The 17,429-nt window shown below is 39.0% G+C and overlaps 1 protein-coding gene across 2 annotated transcripts in view; it reads left to right on the top strand.

Annotated features, from left to right (window-relative positions):
• UNC5D (unc-5 netrin receptor D) overlaps positions 1–17,429 on the top strand; it is a 167,607-nt gene that overhangs the window by 65,197 nt on the left and 84,981 nt on the right. For both annotated transcript variants that reach the window (XM_032998334.2, XM_032998335.2), the window contains exon 2: positions 13,741–13,959. In XM_032998334.2, coding sequence (XP_032854225.2) covers positions 13,741–13,959 — 219 coding nt within the window. The remainder of the gene's footprint in view (positions 1–13,740; positions 13,960–17,429) is intronic.

A 17,429-nucleotide genomic window follows, 5' to 3' on the forward strand; every position in this document is an offset into this window, starting at 1 on the left:
AGCTTTGATACTGCAGTAGTTTAAAGAGAAGAGCAGTTTGGCATATGTGTGGGTTATTTTTGCCCCCTCTTTTTAAATACATTATCAGCAGTTGTACAGCAGTCTTATTACTTGCTTGCAAACAAAAGAAAAACTTGTCTGTAGTCCAGTTTGAAGCAGAATGTGAATAGCTCTGCAGTAAGCATCTCCTCCAGCAGTTGATTTGGTAGTTGGGCACATCAAAGCCTTTAGCCTTAATAATGACAATTGATTTGTGAATTAAGTTGGAGGAAAGAGCTCTGTAGCTCATTCAGTAAATAAAATGCTGCTGTAGCTAAGAATAAGCATTGTAGCACAGGTGCAATGATGAACTGGGTATGAATTCATTATATTTATTATTGCTTTGTTGCTGAACTAGAAGTACTTGCATCAGCAGGTGTACCGTGTTTTGGCCCAGGGTTCGATAAGCAGATACGTTAAGTCAGTAATTGTACTTGGGAGAAATCCTAGTGTATACGCATCAGCTGTGGACAAATTGGAGTTTTTAGTTTATATCAGGTTAGTTTTTCCCATGGTAGTTACCCGCAGTAACGCAGTGCAGCTAATCCAAACGATAATTACAGTCTTGCCAGTCAAGGGGGAGTATCTTTCAAGCAGTACTAGTAGCTGAAGAATCCCATCCTCATCATTTCAAAGCTGATTGCAGTCTTTGGGGGGGGTGGGGACATGGAAGAAGGGCAGTATATTAAAGCTCTTAGTGTGTATCTGCTTAGATTTGGGCTCAAATATATTCTGCAAATTTCTGGGTCCTAATAAAAATGAGTTGGTGATATTTAAAAACAAGTTACTTACATTATGATCATTTCCCCTTGACTTTTACTTTAATAAGCACATTAACTATATCCTAACATGATTTACTTTCTGTTTGTAAACTATTTGTTATCCTTGAAGGAATCCAAGCAGTTATATATTTTATTTGCTGCACTCTTAGTATCAGTTGTAAAATAATCGTTGGGGCTTTTTCCTTATCACAGATAGAAAAAAATCCACTATTTCTCCTTTATTGTTGAGGATCAAAATGAGCATTTTAGCCTTGCTCTAGTTTGATTCTCATTCATTCCTGTTCTGGGTCATAGACACTTGAAGTTCAAAGCTACTTTCTTATATGTAAACTGAAAATTCAATTTAAAGGTTCTAAAAATGTCCCTTGGTTAAAAAACCCTATAATTTAGACTTTAGCAAGACAGTTTATTTGCCTTTGTGTGCTGAAGACCAGTCTACTAAAGAATTATGTGTATAGCTTTCAATGTAAATATGAGATACTGTCTAAACATACAGAAAATCCAAGGAGAGCACTCCAGAGAAGCCTCCCCTCACTTTTATATCTCCTGCTTTATCTTGTGCTTCGGCGCTAAATTGTAGTAGTGACTTTCTCCAGCTGCCTGCAAGACCCGTTCCATAGTGTAGAAACTAAGTAAATATTTGACTTCTTAATGTCAACCATCATAGCTGGCAGCCCTTTGAGGCACATGGAACATCAGTTAGCAAAGTGATACTGGTTAATTTATTCAGAGTTCATTTCTTGTCACCTTAAACAGGCCGGGTATCCTAGGCAACAACAAAACTTGAATCTTCAAGGCAATTTGTTGATCCCAAAGGTGACCAGCCCCAAAGGTGACATATCTGGTGGTCTTATTATACCATCTGGAAATACGTGGCTGCACAGTGAGACAGTAAAGCTTCCCCCCTCTCTTCCTACATCCACCTGATAAATATGACATATTTCCAGGAGATGGTTGTTAAAATTCGTATAATTAGTGCTACCACCATTTAAGATAAACCCTGTGTAGCATGCATGTGATAGAGTAGGTATTTGATAAGTATTGAGAATTTTAGGGTTGGTTTGAGGTCATTCAGTAATCTGTTGAGGCCTTGATCTTTTCAGTTGTGTTTGTTAGCTAAATATACAATTACTGTCTTCATCCGTTTGATTCGCTTTACATGCACAAGTTGGGTGTTACCACGTTTGATACTCTTCACACGTTCCATGCTGGAAGACTTTTTGTTACAGATTCATCTATTTAGAATGCTGGAGAATCTTCCTTTAAAGATTTATATTGCTTGCATACTGCTTAAAGAAAAAAATCTCGATGTTAAATAAATGTATGAATGTATGAAAGATTCTTCAGGTTTATAATCCACTTAATATTTAATAAATGTAATATATCATTTTTATAAATATGTATAATTTAGATATAAATAGATTTAGAATACATAAGGGATTACAATAGGATAACACATTCATCTCTGTTGGCATAGAAAAGACTACTAATGTTTTATGAACGTATTAATCCCTATTGGTGAAAATAAATGCCCTACCCTCCTGCAACCCATTAACAATGTGGTTTATGGAAAGCTGCTGTAAGTTTCTCATGAAATGGCTGAAGAAAGGGCACAACAACGTCAGCCAAATAGTAAATTCTAGAGGGAAAGGGATGCTATTGAAAAGGGCTTTCTTTTCTTTTCCGATTTTTTTTTTTTTTTTTTTTAAGAAAAAGAACCCCCTCAAGCTGTGTGAATGGGAGCTGGTCTCCACATACCATTCTTTCCTTGGTTGCTCAGCTGAGGCTGCTCGCTAACCCCACTGGGACTCGGCAGTGTGACGTGAGCCGAGAGTTTCTGATGGTCGAGGATGATGTAGGTGGAGATGGTGAAAGGTGACTGTTTCCATTCCCCACCTGTGCAGGTGATGTGATCAGTTGTAGAACTCGAATCAGTTTTGTCGTAGTCACTTAAACATCTGAAAATGTAGCCCTGTGTAGAGCTGCAGAAGTACTTTTTACTTAGGCTGTTTGACAGAGTCAGAGAAAAATTGAGTCTAGAATTTGTGGATGAAAGTGTGATGCTTTTAAAATTTATTCTGTTTTATATAAATTAAATGTATTTAAATCGTGCTTTCTGCCATGTGCACAGAGATTAAAAAGGACTGCAAGCTTTAAGGCAAGTATACAGCCCTTAGCTAAAGCTCATAAGATATTAAAACGGAGAAAGATGGAATAAATGAGGATTGAGAAAATGGCCTCACTTGTATTAGCATAAAAATCCTTTCCATAAGAAGTCCTGCTCACTAAAGGATTAGTACTTTATATTCTTAAAGAATACCATCACAGCAAAATTTTGTTGACATCATAGGGTCTTTCTCAAATGGGTTCCATGTGAAGAAGCCTTTGGATGACAGTGCTGTTGCTGCTGTTTGGTGAAAAGTAGGGGGAAGGAAGGGATTGTTCAGAGAAATACAAGAAACCAGAATGTTTCAGGGCCGTGTAGCTTTTCTGCCCAGTTACAGTTACGGGACCCCAGGTGTGCTCCGTGTCAGTGAGGAGAACCGGTGGTTCAGACTAACACGTTGGCTTGCCTTTTGATGGACAAATAGTATGCACATGGTTAACTCTGATAGTTTTTTGTCCGAGGAGCAGTGAATTATTAAAGTAGGCTCACTGAGCTGCTTACAACTGTGGCAGGTCATTCTGTCAGTCTCCAGACAGTTCCACTCCCCACTTGTGAGTCTGTGGGTAGTCTGTGGTACACGGTGCCGTTCTCTTACATGTCTGTTTTATCACTGTTAAAAAAAAGCATTTAACCTTTTACAGCTTCATAGACATAAAGTTACATAGGAAAGGACTGTTAAAGTGAATAGATGAACAAGCACTGAAAAGGATGTATATTATACTTCACAGTTGTCTTGATTTCTAATCCTGTTAAGACAACTTACTTCCATGATTAAGTATTGACTTTCACTGCTTTCCTGCTAATAACCTGGAGACAATGTCATCCAAAGCCTTCTAAGTAACAGGGCAATAGTGTATGCAGCGTAGCATGGTTTTGCCAAGTCCTGGCACACAGCTCTGTGGCATTTGGTTCCTAGTTTCATGGCTTGCTCTTACTCACATAGTCCATTTCCAGACTGCTTGCCCTTCTGTAAAATTAAATTGATAATATGTGCTTCCGAGATTTGTTGTCAGACTTCCTTGATGCATGCAAAAAAAAAAGTAATGATCAAAGAAGCCACAGTGCATTTCAATGCAAAGCAAAATGGAAAAAAAAACCTCAACAGGTGTATAACTAATAGTTTCAAGTAGAAGCATCCAGCTTAATACCTAGTCCTATGCACACAGAAGGAGAAATGAGATTCTTTAAAATTCAGATAAGCAGGGTTAGTTTGCAGCTAAAGATTCTGAGCACACTGCTTTTGTGTGATAATATTTTAGATTTATTTCTACAACTTATTGCACATTCATTTTTTGGAGTTTTCATTGCAGAAAATTGCCAGGAGGAATGGATTTTGTCTTCCTCAGCTGGCAGAACAATTTTCCACCTGTCGCCCAAATATTTGATGAGAAGGATTATGGTACAGCTGCTGGAAGTTTATACTTTATATCCATAGGAAGCAAGAGGGTCTGATGAAACTAATATACTGATATCAAAAGTTGACTTACTGAGATGTATATACAGCACTTCTGGCTTTCAGCATGTGCTGAAGATTTAGGAGACCCTGTCTGTGAAGGCGTGAAATACAGAAATGGTCATGGTTGTACAGTATGTTTTTAAGCAATCCGTGATGTCCCACCAGTGCTCCCTTTTGCTCGGAGGAGCACCCATCCTCCTGAGTGCCGGGCTGTTCCTGAGACACGTGGGTTCTCCCAGTCACGTTTCGACGTACTGGAAGGTCTCGGGCCCCCGCAGCGTGGCACGTGTCGTCAGCGCAGCAAGAGCAGCGAGAAGGGCTCTGTTCATTGCAGCTTTTATTTCCGCTTCTCCACACGATGGCATCCTGTGAGATGGCAGGTTTTAAGAGAGTGCCATGAAAAACGAAGTGGCAACTACCCCAGATGTGTAACTTAAAAGCAGGAGAACTGCTCCCTCCTTGTAGGGTAGATTTGAATATCCAGTCCAAAAAAAAAAAAAAAAAAAAAAAAAGCTGCATTGCTGGGTTGCAAAAGCATTTAAAATTCTCTCTGCTTTGCAGAATGCTCTGAAACTGTTCAGAGTCTTTTTGTGTTCTTAGTCTTCCTTACTCCTGGGTATAAAAACATTAGCAAAAAGAATTTTTCCTCACACACCTTTTTGGTAGGTACTTAACAGTTAAGCCATGAGTTTTGCTACGAGGTTCAGTCGATTCTGGCAGTTGAATGGAAATAATTTAGTTGTAATATGATTTTATCAGCTTAGAGTCTTCACTGTGATATTAGCCAGTATTTTTCAATAAAGCAAAGTTGATTGTGGAAGATGATTCTGGGTTTGAATTTCTTTGGTTTTTAGGTTATCTTACTTGTGTTTCACAACTCTGAAAACTACAGTTAGAATATATGAAAATAGAGAGAACCAGTGCAAATATACTTTTTCTTTGTTGGCTTCTACTTCCAAAGGTATTTTTTATTCAAAAGCAAGTTCACCTGGTTGACAGTTCTCTGGTTGTCCCTGCCTTGGTGTCGTGGTAAACCCAGAATACTGCGTCGGTGTGTACCTCGGGTGTAACTGGTCACTGGGTTTGTGTTCGGTTCATTAAACATTATTTTTTAGTGAAGCCCTGGTGGGCAGCTGTCACGCTGCGATGGGAAGTTTCCTGAAGTGCGTTGTCTTACGCTGAAATGTTAGGATGAGAAATTCGTCTGAATCTTTAGGTCTCCCTCTGGAAGTTTCCCCTTTGTGTGCAATGCACGCCTGCTCCGGCACACCCTGTGCCGACGTGCAGGTTAGAGTAGATGGGTGACAGATGCTTTTACAGAAATCACATTGATTTCCACCGGCATTGTGCTGTTTCCTATAGAAGAAATTGTTGTAAATGTAGACTTGTGTTAGCACTGACATTTTTGCATTATTATTGTATCATCTCTACGGACTTGCACTGACATTGCTTTGTTTTGTTTTCATATCAGAAAGTCATTTCTGTTCAAACATCGGTGACATCTTTATGTTTTTCCACTTTGATATTTTATTATTATCTTATGCTCATAGGATATTGTCTTGGCAACCTAATTATGATTTCAGACTTTACTGAAACGAGAAGTGAACAAACATCTCAGGAGGAAGAAAAATGACCTTAAATATGTATATTTATGATACGCATACATGCTTCAGTTCCAATTACCTGTTCCATATGCCTGAAGGTGTTTCAGCTGTCTTATAACCTTTGGTTAGGCACAGAAGTCACATTAAGAAGGGTTCTTAATTCCAAACCTTTCACATGCAGGGAAGTTTCCTTCTAATATTGCCCAGTTTCTTGTAACATGGTTCATGTACCAAAATAAAGTAGGCTTAATTCGTAGTAGCACAAATGTGAGCAAATGCAGCTATGCTCAGTCAGATTGTACCAACAGTAAAATATGCCAGAGATTCTCCCAAACAATTATTGATTGAATAAAACCCAGATTTTATCAATCCATTAAACCTTATATAGAAATTTTACAGGCATTGTGGGAAAATTTGTAATGAGAAAAGTTATACCCATGTTGTAGTTCATACTTCTTATGAATGCATAGTGTACTTACAGGTGTATAAGCATGTTTTCTTTCGAAAACATTCCTCCCAAGCTGCTTTTAATATATTAATTTACTGAATTAAATATTCATCATTTAGGCAAATTATTGTCATGTGGAATCTGCAGGAAAGGAACACCAGATATGGAATGTGCCTGAACGTAAACAGGATCGCTTTCCTTACTCATTTCTTCTGCTGTCGCATATTCATACTCTGTCATCTTCTTTTGTTTAGTGGAAACCACTAACTGGTAATGGTGTGGATTCTTCATTCCCAGCTCCAGCCTCTCTTTCCCAACAGAACTAGGAACAAATGAGGATTATTTTTGACATTTATGTTGTGTGTCCCTACTGGCTGAGGTGTTGGTACAAATATTTAAAACCACCAAGGATGAAGTCTTGATAGCTCTTTTGGTAGCAGAAATTACTTTGAAGACCAAGTTACTGGAGCAGTTTTGAAAATTGTACCATAGAGCTCATGGGCAAGTCCCTCATGGGATTACATGCTGGTAACCAGAGATGATTCTTGAGTATACAATCCTGACATTGATTGTGATCATCATAAATATTGAGGAGGAGGAGGAAAAAAGTTTTTTAGCTTTTGCCATAAGTAGTTAACAGTCTTCAGAAGTTTCTTCACTTGGTGTCATAGTTTTGTATCATTCGCATGTTCTCACCAAGTAGATCTAGAACAACATTTTTCTTCTTCCCCAACATATTATGTATAACTCTGTGCAGCACAAGACCTTAACAGAAGTTTAGAATATCAAAGATTATTTTTCTCTATCCCCAGTCTAGCGAATTAAGTGTTCATTCCTATGAAGTTTTTCTGGAATTTGTTGAAATGTGTCTTTGGAGAAGAGGAAGACCAACAGCTTTGCATGGTAGTTTGCCATTTGTGTGCAGTTATGTGTCAGATTACACAGATAAAATGGCTTTTATTGAAGGAAGCATGTAATGTATACAGCAAATGTAGTATCAGCATAGTAGTGGTCACAGTACATGGACAATATACATTGAAACCTGTGCATTGCCACGTCTGCTGGAGGTGCATGCAGACATATGCATTAATACAGCTAGACAGAAAGTTATATAATAGCCAGAAGAAACCGGAAATTCAGATAAAAATATTAAAAAAAAAAAAAAGGCATTTTTCTAAGTTTCCACATTATATCTTTGGTGAAAGTACAGAAGTGGAAAAAGCAAGAAACATTGAGGAAGCACTGACTCTGACATTACAGAGTCTGGAACAGCACATGGGTTAGTGCCACTTTGCTTGCCCACAAAGCTGTATCATGTGTTGATACAGATTTGGCAGGCAGATGAAAATGGCTGTGCAGTAGGTGCTCTATGTCAGTCATACCAATTAAGCAGTTCTGTGTCATTTATCAGCAGTGCTGAATAAGTAGTAATTGGATTCCACTTCAATATATAGAGTTTAAAGAAAAATTATGCAGTGGAACTCATCAGCATGCATGTTTTATTACTGACCATTCTCGCTGTTCCTGTATTGTCAATCTTTGCTAAATACCATGTCCCTATGGGCTTTAGAAAATCCGTGTAGTAGAGGAAATAACAAAGGCATTAGAGGATTTCATGTGGACACCAAAATCTCGTATTTCCAGCAATATCTGAGTGACTTCCAAAAAACCAACATTGTTGCATATGGGACAGGGTCATCTGATTAAAAGAACGTAGACAAATCTCACTAAGTTGCTTTTCTGACTGAGTAATGACTCGAATGTAATTATGAAAACCATTACTTGAAGGAGGAAGTTTGGGTTTTCTGTAATAAGATTTTTTAGTTTTTTCGACTTTCCTGTAAAATTGAGCATACTTGTAGAAAGACAGCATTATTTAGTTTTGTAAAAAATAATTTCTGCAGGTGGTTCGAAATTCAACAGGAATCGGCAGCATCAGATCCATGGAAAGGGAAGAAAGTGAGTGTCTAGAACTTCGGTCATCACTCGTTGTCTTTCAACTAGTGAATAGACCTGTCCAAAAGGAGCCATTGGGATGTTTTCATCCAGGAAGAGGCATTTTTTTCTTCTGAATTGCCTGCAGGGGAGTAAGGCTTGGAGTGCAGGAAATGTCCAAAAGCCTAATAAAAACCCCAAATGCTAATGACAAGATCTATAATTATATATTATAAGGGGACTTGGAAAAAGGAAGCAAAGAGGGAGGATCTACTGAGCTAGACAAGGAAGTTAGAGGGAATGCTTTTGTACCAGAATGGCTCTTGTCTCCCTGTTGGGCACAGCTAATGAAGGAAATAGTCTGCAGGGCAGTTACCTAAATTAGAAAAAAAGAATTGAACAAAAAATCCCACAGACAGGAAGGGAAAGCAGGGATCCTCTGCATTTAGGAATGCTTAATTAGAGTGGGAGGAAACTAAGGTAGGAAAATAATGATGTTTGTTACTTTGTCTAGAGCTTTGTTTTTTTTGTACCATCAAAATATAAAAGCAACTGTGTTTAGAAACTTGTGAGGTCTTTGTGTCTGCTTCCAGCCATTGGACAACTCTGTTCTTTTTTTGCAGGGGTGGGGGGGAGGAAATGGAGAGGTAAAGGGAATAGAGAATGCTTCAATTTATACTAGGTTTTATAATCTGAAAGTGATGATGATAATAATGGAATCTTCCATGATGAGTACTATTAGGGGATGTCGTAGTGAGGATGATTGTTACCAAAAGATATGGAAAGTAATGCCACTTACTTTAAATAATTCTTAATTTGAGAAATAAGGGTTTAGAACTCATGTTTTTTTTTATTAAAATATCACTTTAACATCTAAATTATGTCCTAATCAGTTTTGAAATACCGAAGGATTCATGTCTGCTGCTATCAAGATCTTCTAATGTGATCTGACAGCTAACAGCAGTATATTTATTTCATAGAAGAATTCAGTGTTTGTTCCTAACTTTTTTTCCTTCTCCTTTCTTTTTTGTTTCTATTATTGTCATAAAAAGATTTAAAGTCCCTATTGGACTAGTGTGTAGAACATAAAACACAAAGCACTTCCTGAAAGGTAATTTTCCAGGAATGAAAAATACAAGAATTGTGTTTGATAGTTTGGTCTTCTGTCATTCACTGTTGCATTAAAACAGCCATTTTTCTATAACTATGAATGGCCTGAATCTTGAAAACTGACAGTTATAACTGAAAAAAAGAAAGGGGAAAAAAAAAATCAAAAACTTTACAAAGTTCCAGTAGGCCTTCCGATGAATTTGAATGCAAGTTAGGGTACAAAAAAAGATGGTGCACAAAAGAAAGATGCGTTAAGTTAAAATTCCAAGTATTAAGTGCCCTTTAGGAGAGGCTTTGCGGTGGTCCTCAGCCGCTGTAGTTACCTTGGCTAAAATACTACTCATCCTGAAATACATGTATATTTATAACATCAGTAATAGCCGCCTAAATAATATTTATTAGGACTTGACCGTGGGATTTGTTCTACTTGATTAAGAATGGGCTGTATCTGTTTCTTGGAATGTCAGCACATCAGTCTCTAGGTGTTCTCTTCCTACAGTTTATCTGTCAGCACTGATGTGATTAAGATCTGTGACGGCTCCTGTGATTTACATATTTAATTGTGTCTACGTGTATATATATAGTCATAGAGATGTAAATATGGTGTCTCTATTTTATATATTCTGGAATGCTTGGATTCTGTAGCATTCCTTCAAGGAGCATCCTTGTGAAACAATGAATTACATTCAGTTCAGGTGATCAGGAAGGGAGGCGATTTGTGTGATAGAGGTTTGTCTGGCTCAATACATCTTCCTGTTTCAGCTAAGTACTTCTAGATTGTTTTTACAGAGAACTGAAACGCCTCATAACAATTTCTGTAATCTCACTTTGCTATCTATTGCAGTAGCCAAATTGCTTAGGACTCGAATGTGAAATATGTATAGGTTTTGGGCCAAATGCTCCTTTTTTAGTCTCTTTGTGCACGTAATGTTACCCTCCCCTGAAGCCTGTACAAGTCTGTTGCATGACCTCTGGTTTGTGTAGCATCAAGATACAGCAGTGAGCTAGACAATGCAGTTTGAAATAATGAGACCAGTTGTCGCTGTGGTCTTGAGGAAATGGCTCATCAACTTGGAAAAGTGATCGTCAGTACAGAGCGGTACCAGTATGTCAGAAGTCACCCTCTAACAGTTGCAAAAATACAGGGAGAAGGATGTAGCAAACTCGAATTTTACTGATTCTGTAGTATGGTTGAAAGAACGTCACTGTACTAGAACGAGTTATTTTAGGTTTACTGTGACATATCAACTAGAGGAATCGGAGTAGTGTCTCCTAGATCAAGAAAATTGAAGTTTTTCAGTTCTGTCACACCTGCATGCACATATGGAGTCTGATCTGGTAGATAATACCAGAAGAGAAAGTACATCTTACCAATGTTTGTTACCAAAGAAATTTAAGGGCATTACAGAATACCACTGATTCAGATGACTGTCAATGAATGTGTAAGTATCTCACGGTGGATAGCTTATCCGAGTGCTAAATTGTTTTCTACTAATTGATGTACTTTAAACAGGAACATTTCAGAGATCAGAATGTTGATTGTTTATAAGTGCAGTTATTTGCTGTATAGGTGTTTGAGAAGGTAGTGTGTGAAGCATAAATATATTTCTGCTAAGGAAAAGTCTTCTAGTTAATTCTGTGGTTTTATGATTTGTAAAGTACTCCGAGAACCCTCACAGAGAGAAGTTCTATATGAGTCTGTCCTTTCTTTAGCATGACAAACTTCGCTTACACAGATTAGTAAGAACATAGAGCTTTGGGATAGAAGCTGGAAAGACTCCAAGGCTAGAAAGGAGTCCTTGCTAGTAGAAGATGCAGGGTAGAAGGGGGGTGGGGTGGGGTGGGGTGGTGGGAAAGAGTAAAGAAAAGGGTGGCCTTTGAAAGTGAAGGAAAAAAAATACCTGACTTGTTAATCTAACTTCACTCTTCGTGTCAGTAAACTGTTGAAAACGGACGTGAGTATGCATTCTCAATTCACCCATAAAATTCCCGTTGTAGCTGTGGTTAAGTAGACAGCAGCACTTGTTCAGGGTGTGATCATACCTGTTCCTGTCCCAGGGAGTGGTAGACACTGCAACTTGTTTAATCATCAAAGTTTTTTTCAGTGTGCATGGCAGGAAATGTCATCCTAATTAGGGTTAGAGTCTGACATTTAAATGCAGAAGGGTATTTATTTTAATGTATCTGAAATATTGCCGTGTGACTCTTCTGTTTAAGCACGATAAAGGGACTAGTAAAGTATGTCTTGTGTATCCTAAATTGCACTAAATAGTTACGATGCAAAATTCTGGATATTGCAACACATTAAATGGGTGCATTGCAGTCCCTGTCTGATTAGGTAGCCACATGGAGAAAAGTACTATCTCCAGAAACAAAAAGCAAGGAATGCAGATCCTGTGTGAATTTTCTTACAGGCGCAGAGTTGCCTTCCAGCCTGACCTCACGCAGGAAGGGTAACGAGTTGCTTTGCTTACCTCTGCTAACAGTTGTGTGAACTTCTACTCAGTGAACTAAATTCTGGCCAGAATTTTGTCTGGCTTATAAAATGCCATACATCCAATGCTCATCAGTAACACGTAACAGGAATGTAAAGCCTGGATGCCACTTGCGAGGAGAATTGTGCCCTCAATTTCAGCAGGGCTGGGATCTCATCCTTTGTGTCTTGCCCTAAATAGCAAAGTTAGTGAAATAACAATGGGTCATTCTAAGTTCTCTAGCTGAATGCTCCTTATAAAATTGTCCGCTATTCTTCCTCAACACAGGCAGGTTGCTGCCTTACGAAGCACTCAAAGCATTGGTGGGAGCATGGGTTTCCAAGCCTCTCCAAAATCTTATAATAACATTTTTGTTATTTCCTTTAAAGCATGGATTTCATAAAGCCTGCAGGGATGCAGTATTACTGAAGATTGACAAGATGAAGATTGGCATAAATGTTCAGTAGTAAAATGCTAAAAATTATGATAATATTTTATAAAGTACACTGTGAATGTGGTTTAAGCCACTGAGCTCATTTGATCTCACAGCACATCTATGGTTTATATTTGCACACACGGGTATAGTGAGTAGCGGGTGAGAGATACCAATCTTTAATAGAAGTAAAGACAAAGTACGTTCTCATTATTCCGTAATCTACTAGACCTGTGAAGGTTTTTAGACTTATTTCATATCATCATAACTTCCCTTTCCTCTAACTTAATTTCACTGGTGTTAGTTAAATCACATCTATATTGCCCTCAGCTATTCCTCTTTCTCTGGTACTGTGTTCACTTCATCTGCAGATAGACTATGTCCTCCTCTGTTATCATTTGCCTACACTGTATGTATTCAGTACTTTCTAATCTTCCTTCATAAATTGATCCCTTCTGACTTATTTTTGTTGTCCTCTTGAGTTTTCTCACAGAACTGACCAACTACTGAAATAAATCCCAGCATTGCTAAAAATCAATGGGAATTTCCTGGTTTTGACAGCAGCGACTAGGATTTGACTCAATTAAAAGAGTTGTAGTAGAGGAAAAGCTTGTATTCCAGTGCTTCTATGTTCATGTCGAAGCACAGGAATTCAGAAAATAAGACACCTAGGCTTATACATTACTGAATTAATGCCCTTGGATTGTACTGTCTGTGATATAAGCTGAGAAAGCTCACTATCTTGCAGTTTCTGGCCCTACAGAAACCACTTTTCCATTTTTATATCACCTTAAAGAGGCTGCAGTAAATGGGAACAGTGTAAAAGCATATTGAAAATTTCCTCTAAGTGGGTATGAAATCACAGTTTACTTATTCCAGTGTTGGAGTGCTACAGTAATGCTGTTCATATCAATATATTTCTCTGTGGTTAGCACTCTGATCCCCGTTAAATCTGCTGCAAATGTCTAAAGGAAATAAAATTCCATGGAAGAAAGGAAGATTTGGTAGTTAAGGCACTGGGCTGTCACTCAGGGGAATAAGGTTTAGTTTCTACTTCTTCCACAGACTTTCAGTATGACCTTAGGTGACTCATTTAATCTTTCTGTGCCTCAGTTCCCCATCTGTAAAATTGGCTGTAGCGATGATGCAGTTTTATGATGATTCTGATGCTTCTTTTCTGTCAATTTTCTTGACAGTTCTTACATCCAAAATGGTATTTAATCAATTAAATGAGATGATACAAAGGGTGCAACAACATGAAAAATGTGTATTTTCCTTTCCTTCCTTTTCAGGAAATGATAACAGTGAGGCCCTTCCAGAGTCTATCCCATCTGCTCCTGGAACACTGCCTCATTTTATGGAGGAGCCAGATGATGCCTACATTATAAAAAGCAACCCCATTGTCTTACGCTGTAAAGCTATGCCAGCTATGCAGATTTTCTTCAAGTGCAATGGTGAATGGGTCCATCAAAATGAGCACGTGTCTGAGGAAAGCATGGATGAGACTACAGGTAAGGGCTAACGTGGCCTTCGGGAGGCAGTTGCGAACGCAGTGTCTATGGACAACACACAAACCAGAGCAAGGAGCAGGAGGTGACGTCCCGAGGTCCGCAGACAGGGCAGTTGTGTGACTTCGCGGGTGGCTGCAGGCTTGCGCGGAGCCCAGGGAGCGGGAGCTGGCTCTAATTCAGAAGCCCCAGGACGATGTTGGCTCTGCCCTGAGCACAGCCTGTAAGCTGAGGTAGGAGGGCGCCGTGTCCCAGCGTGAGCTTATTGCTGGGCTGCTGCAGCAGCGTGGTTCGCTTGGCTTGGCGTGTTGGGAAAGCCAGGTCCTGTCTGCCGGCGGAGTGCCCTGTTGGCACGGCTTCGCAGAGGGAGCGGGGGCAGTTTCCCAAAACGCCAAAGGAGAGCAGTGGGTGGAAGAGGGTAAGGAAGGGACATTTCGGACAGGCAGAAACGGGGAATACAAATCCTGGGGAAAACACGGGGAGTTAAAGTGACTGTAGGTGTAGGAGGTGTTACACAGAGACAGTAACGAACTGGATGCGCACCGCCAGCTTTTCCGAGTGGAGTCTTAGGGCCTGATCAAACACTAACTATAGACAGATTTCTGAAAGAAAGGAACAGTTCTGTAGTTCTCCGTATTTCAGTGGTGAATTTTGTAGTGGGAACTAGAAACAGGGAAACACAGGCTTTTATGAAATTCCATTCAGGATGAACCCTGAAGAGCCACCAGTGTGGTGCTTGAAATTTGCCTTCACCCCCAAGCAGTGATAGGTATTTGGTAGGTAATAAAGTTAAGTAGGAGAAATCTATTGTGGAAGAGTGTGTATCTAAAAGAAGAGAATGAGAAGGGAGCAAGTTGAAAATGATCAACAGATTTTATCATGCTCCCAGCACACCCTCTATCTTTTCTCATTTAGAAGCATCTTGATAAGTATTGCAAACCAATTTAATGCTGCACTGTCCTTTAATTTCACAATTCTGTTTTGTTATTGCTTTTCTCCTCTTTCTAAATTCCAAGATTGCTAGGCAACTCCATGACTTGGAAATAGCAGTGTATGCATAACATCCTCCCTATCAATACAAGAAATTCCTTTTCAGAGGAAAAAATGCTATTTAAAAAGAAGTTACATCTCCTAAAGTGGTGTTTGGCATTCTTTTTAAGTGACACATTCTGAAGAAATTTCATACTGAAGGCTTTTTGTAAATGCTAATCTGGATGAATTTTAATTTTTACAGTTACCTTTTCGAAAATAATTTAATAGGCATAACCTTTACTTCTAAAGGCATTGCTGAATCAATATAGAAGAAATGTCGTCCCTAAATGTTTTTCTTCCATATGGTTAATGAAAATCTGTCTTGTGAATACTGCAATTATGTTTTCTAAGCCTTGGATTAATAACAGAATAAAAAAAGATAAAGTAACATTAGGTGGTTTTTTGAAATAACACCAGAAACATTGAGGTTTGAGACATGGAGGCTATGGCTTAGCAAATGGGATCTGGAATAGAAAAGGTGAAGGTTTGAACTTAGTCCAGGGACAGAGCTAAACTTGTAAGTATTGTCCGCTAAACGTAAGCGTGTCCAGACAGTGCAGTTGGTCTGTGTGTTCCAAAAACTACCACAATGGTCCTCAGGGCACAAAAATGTAAGTAAAAGACTACATATGGCATGATGATGAAGGACAGGCATGGATTGTCTCTCACCACGATGCATCCATATCCATAAATTATTTTGGAACTCTTCCTTAGCCTTCAGTAAACAGCAGACTATTGGGTTTTTTTAGAATTAATGTGCATACAGGCAATGCCCTCATTTCTGGAGTCAAATCTGGGGCATAAACATGTCTGTTACCAAGCATGCACAGTGTTTTGCATGCTGCGTGGGCTCCATCTGTGAAAAACTGCACTAGAACTTACGCCAGGAATGGTGCCTGTGGTTAAAGGGTGTGATTCTGGTGTGCTCACCGAGGGGGGGTTACACTCCATTAAAATGGGTCAGTCCTCCTCCATCCTTCTACTGTTTGTTATGTGATTAAAATTCTGAGATGTATAGAAAAACGGTGAAAAATAGCAGCAAGAAACCCAAATAAGAGGCAAATTAGAGTTGAATACAAGAAATATATCTTAGCATCTTTACAAATTCCTGCCAGCAAGCTCTTAGCCAGGCATATGCAAGAAGTACTTGGCAGTGGCACTTGAAGGCGCACTGTTGTGATGGATTTTACCTACAGCGCTGTATTGTGTGCGTGTAAAAGGACGGGAAGGACAGCTGCTGATAGATAATGAATGTATTTTGTCATTGCGATGAACAGGGAATCCAATTTTGCATGATTTTCGGTTTGTAGGATAGAAATAAAATTCTTCGAGTAACACAGGAGTCGCTGTGAATTTGAAGAGGAGGAGCAGCAGGAGAGGGAAGGATTTTTGTAGTTTTCTAAGCTCCGTAGTTGTGGGCTGCCTGAGGGTGTCAGAGGCCCTTGAGGAGTTTGCACCGATGTCTTTGCTGCCGTGCGTTTGCTGCTGGTGCTGCAGAAAACCAGCGCAGGCAAACCGCCACGTGCGGCAGCTGCGATGGCTACAGGCTCCCGCCTCTGCGCTGCTGCCGGCGGTTGGTCACCGAGAGAAGGAGTTAGTTCATCCTCTCCCGCTTTATTTCCTGAATTGCAGAAAAGATAGGAATCCCTAGTCTGCCTCTTCTGTCTATTCCATAAACGTGGCAGAACAGGAACTTTTCTCTCTCTACTCTGCCTCATAAAGCGAGAGCCTCGGCTAGAAGATGCTACAGTTTGATTAATTTCCTTCTGCTTTCTATTTTTCTTGCCTGAACGTTGCAGCATGCACCTCAGAATTAGTTTACAAATATTTCAACTTTTGGTTTCACCAGAGGATGAGACCTGCTAAGAGTAACTAGAGTTTTCCTGTCTGATAAATAAGAGGATTACAGCAATAACTGCTGTCAGTGTTTTTCTCATTTAAACAAATAAAGCTGACAAATGCTGAAGTTCTGTGCAGCTCTGTTATGTTTAGTACATGGAGAGCAATTATTCATCTGCTGCCAGCATTAGTCTATCTGCAGCTAAACCATCCAACAGCGCAGAAAGCTTATTAGCATATCAGTACCATAGTCATAATTTTATATTCTGTAAGGCTGTACTGTATAACAAAAGATGATGGTTATAATTTGCACAATAATTTAAAGGGTTGGACTTGCAGTGCTTGTTAGAGTTATACAAGTCACAGGTAAAATGTTGCTCTTGTTTATTATGTGTCTGTTTTTATTTGCATGGATTTTTCATTCTGTGTCATTTCCTGTGAACAATTTTTCTGGAGTTTTTTGAGATGCAGAAGGTAGGTGAGTATATTTGTTGGTGAAATATAGTGATGATAAATGAAGAATATATGCCTCTGTTCCCAGTAGGTTTGCTTTCTGTAGTTGTTTCTAAAACTAATGAAAATAAGTGTACTTTCTCCATAAA

The sequence above is a fragment of the Tyto alba genome, unplaced genomic scaffold (genome assembly GCF_018691265.1).
Source record: "Tyto alba isolate M040663 unplaced genomic scaffold, T.alba_DEE_v4.0 Super-Scaffold_34, whole genome shotgun sequence".
Classification (NCBI taxonomy): domain Eukaryota; kingdom Metazoa; phylum Chordata; class Aves; order Strigiformes; family Tytonidae; genus Tyto; species Tyto alba.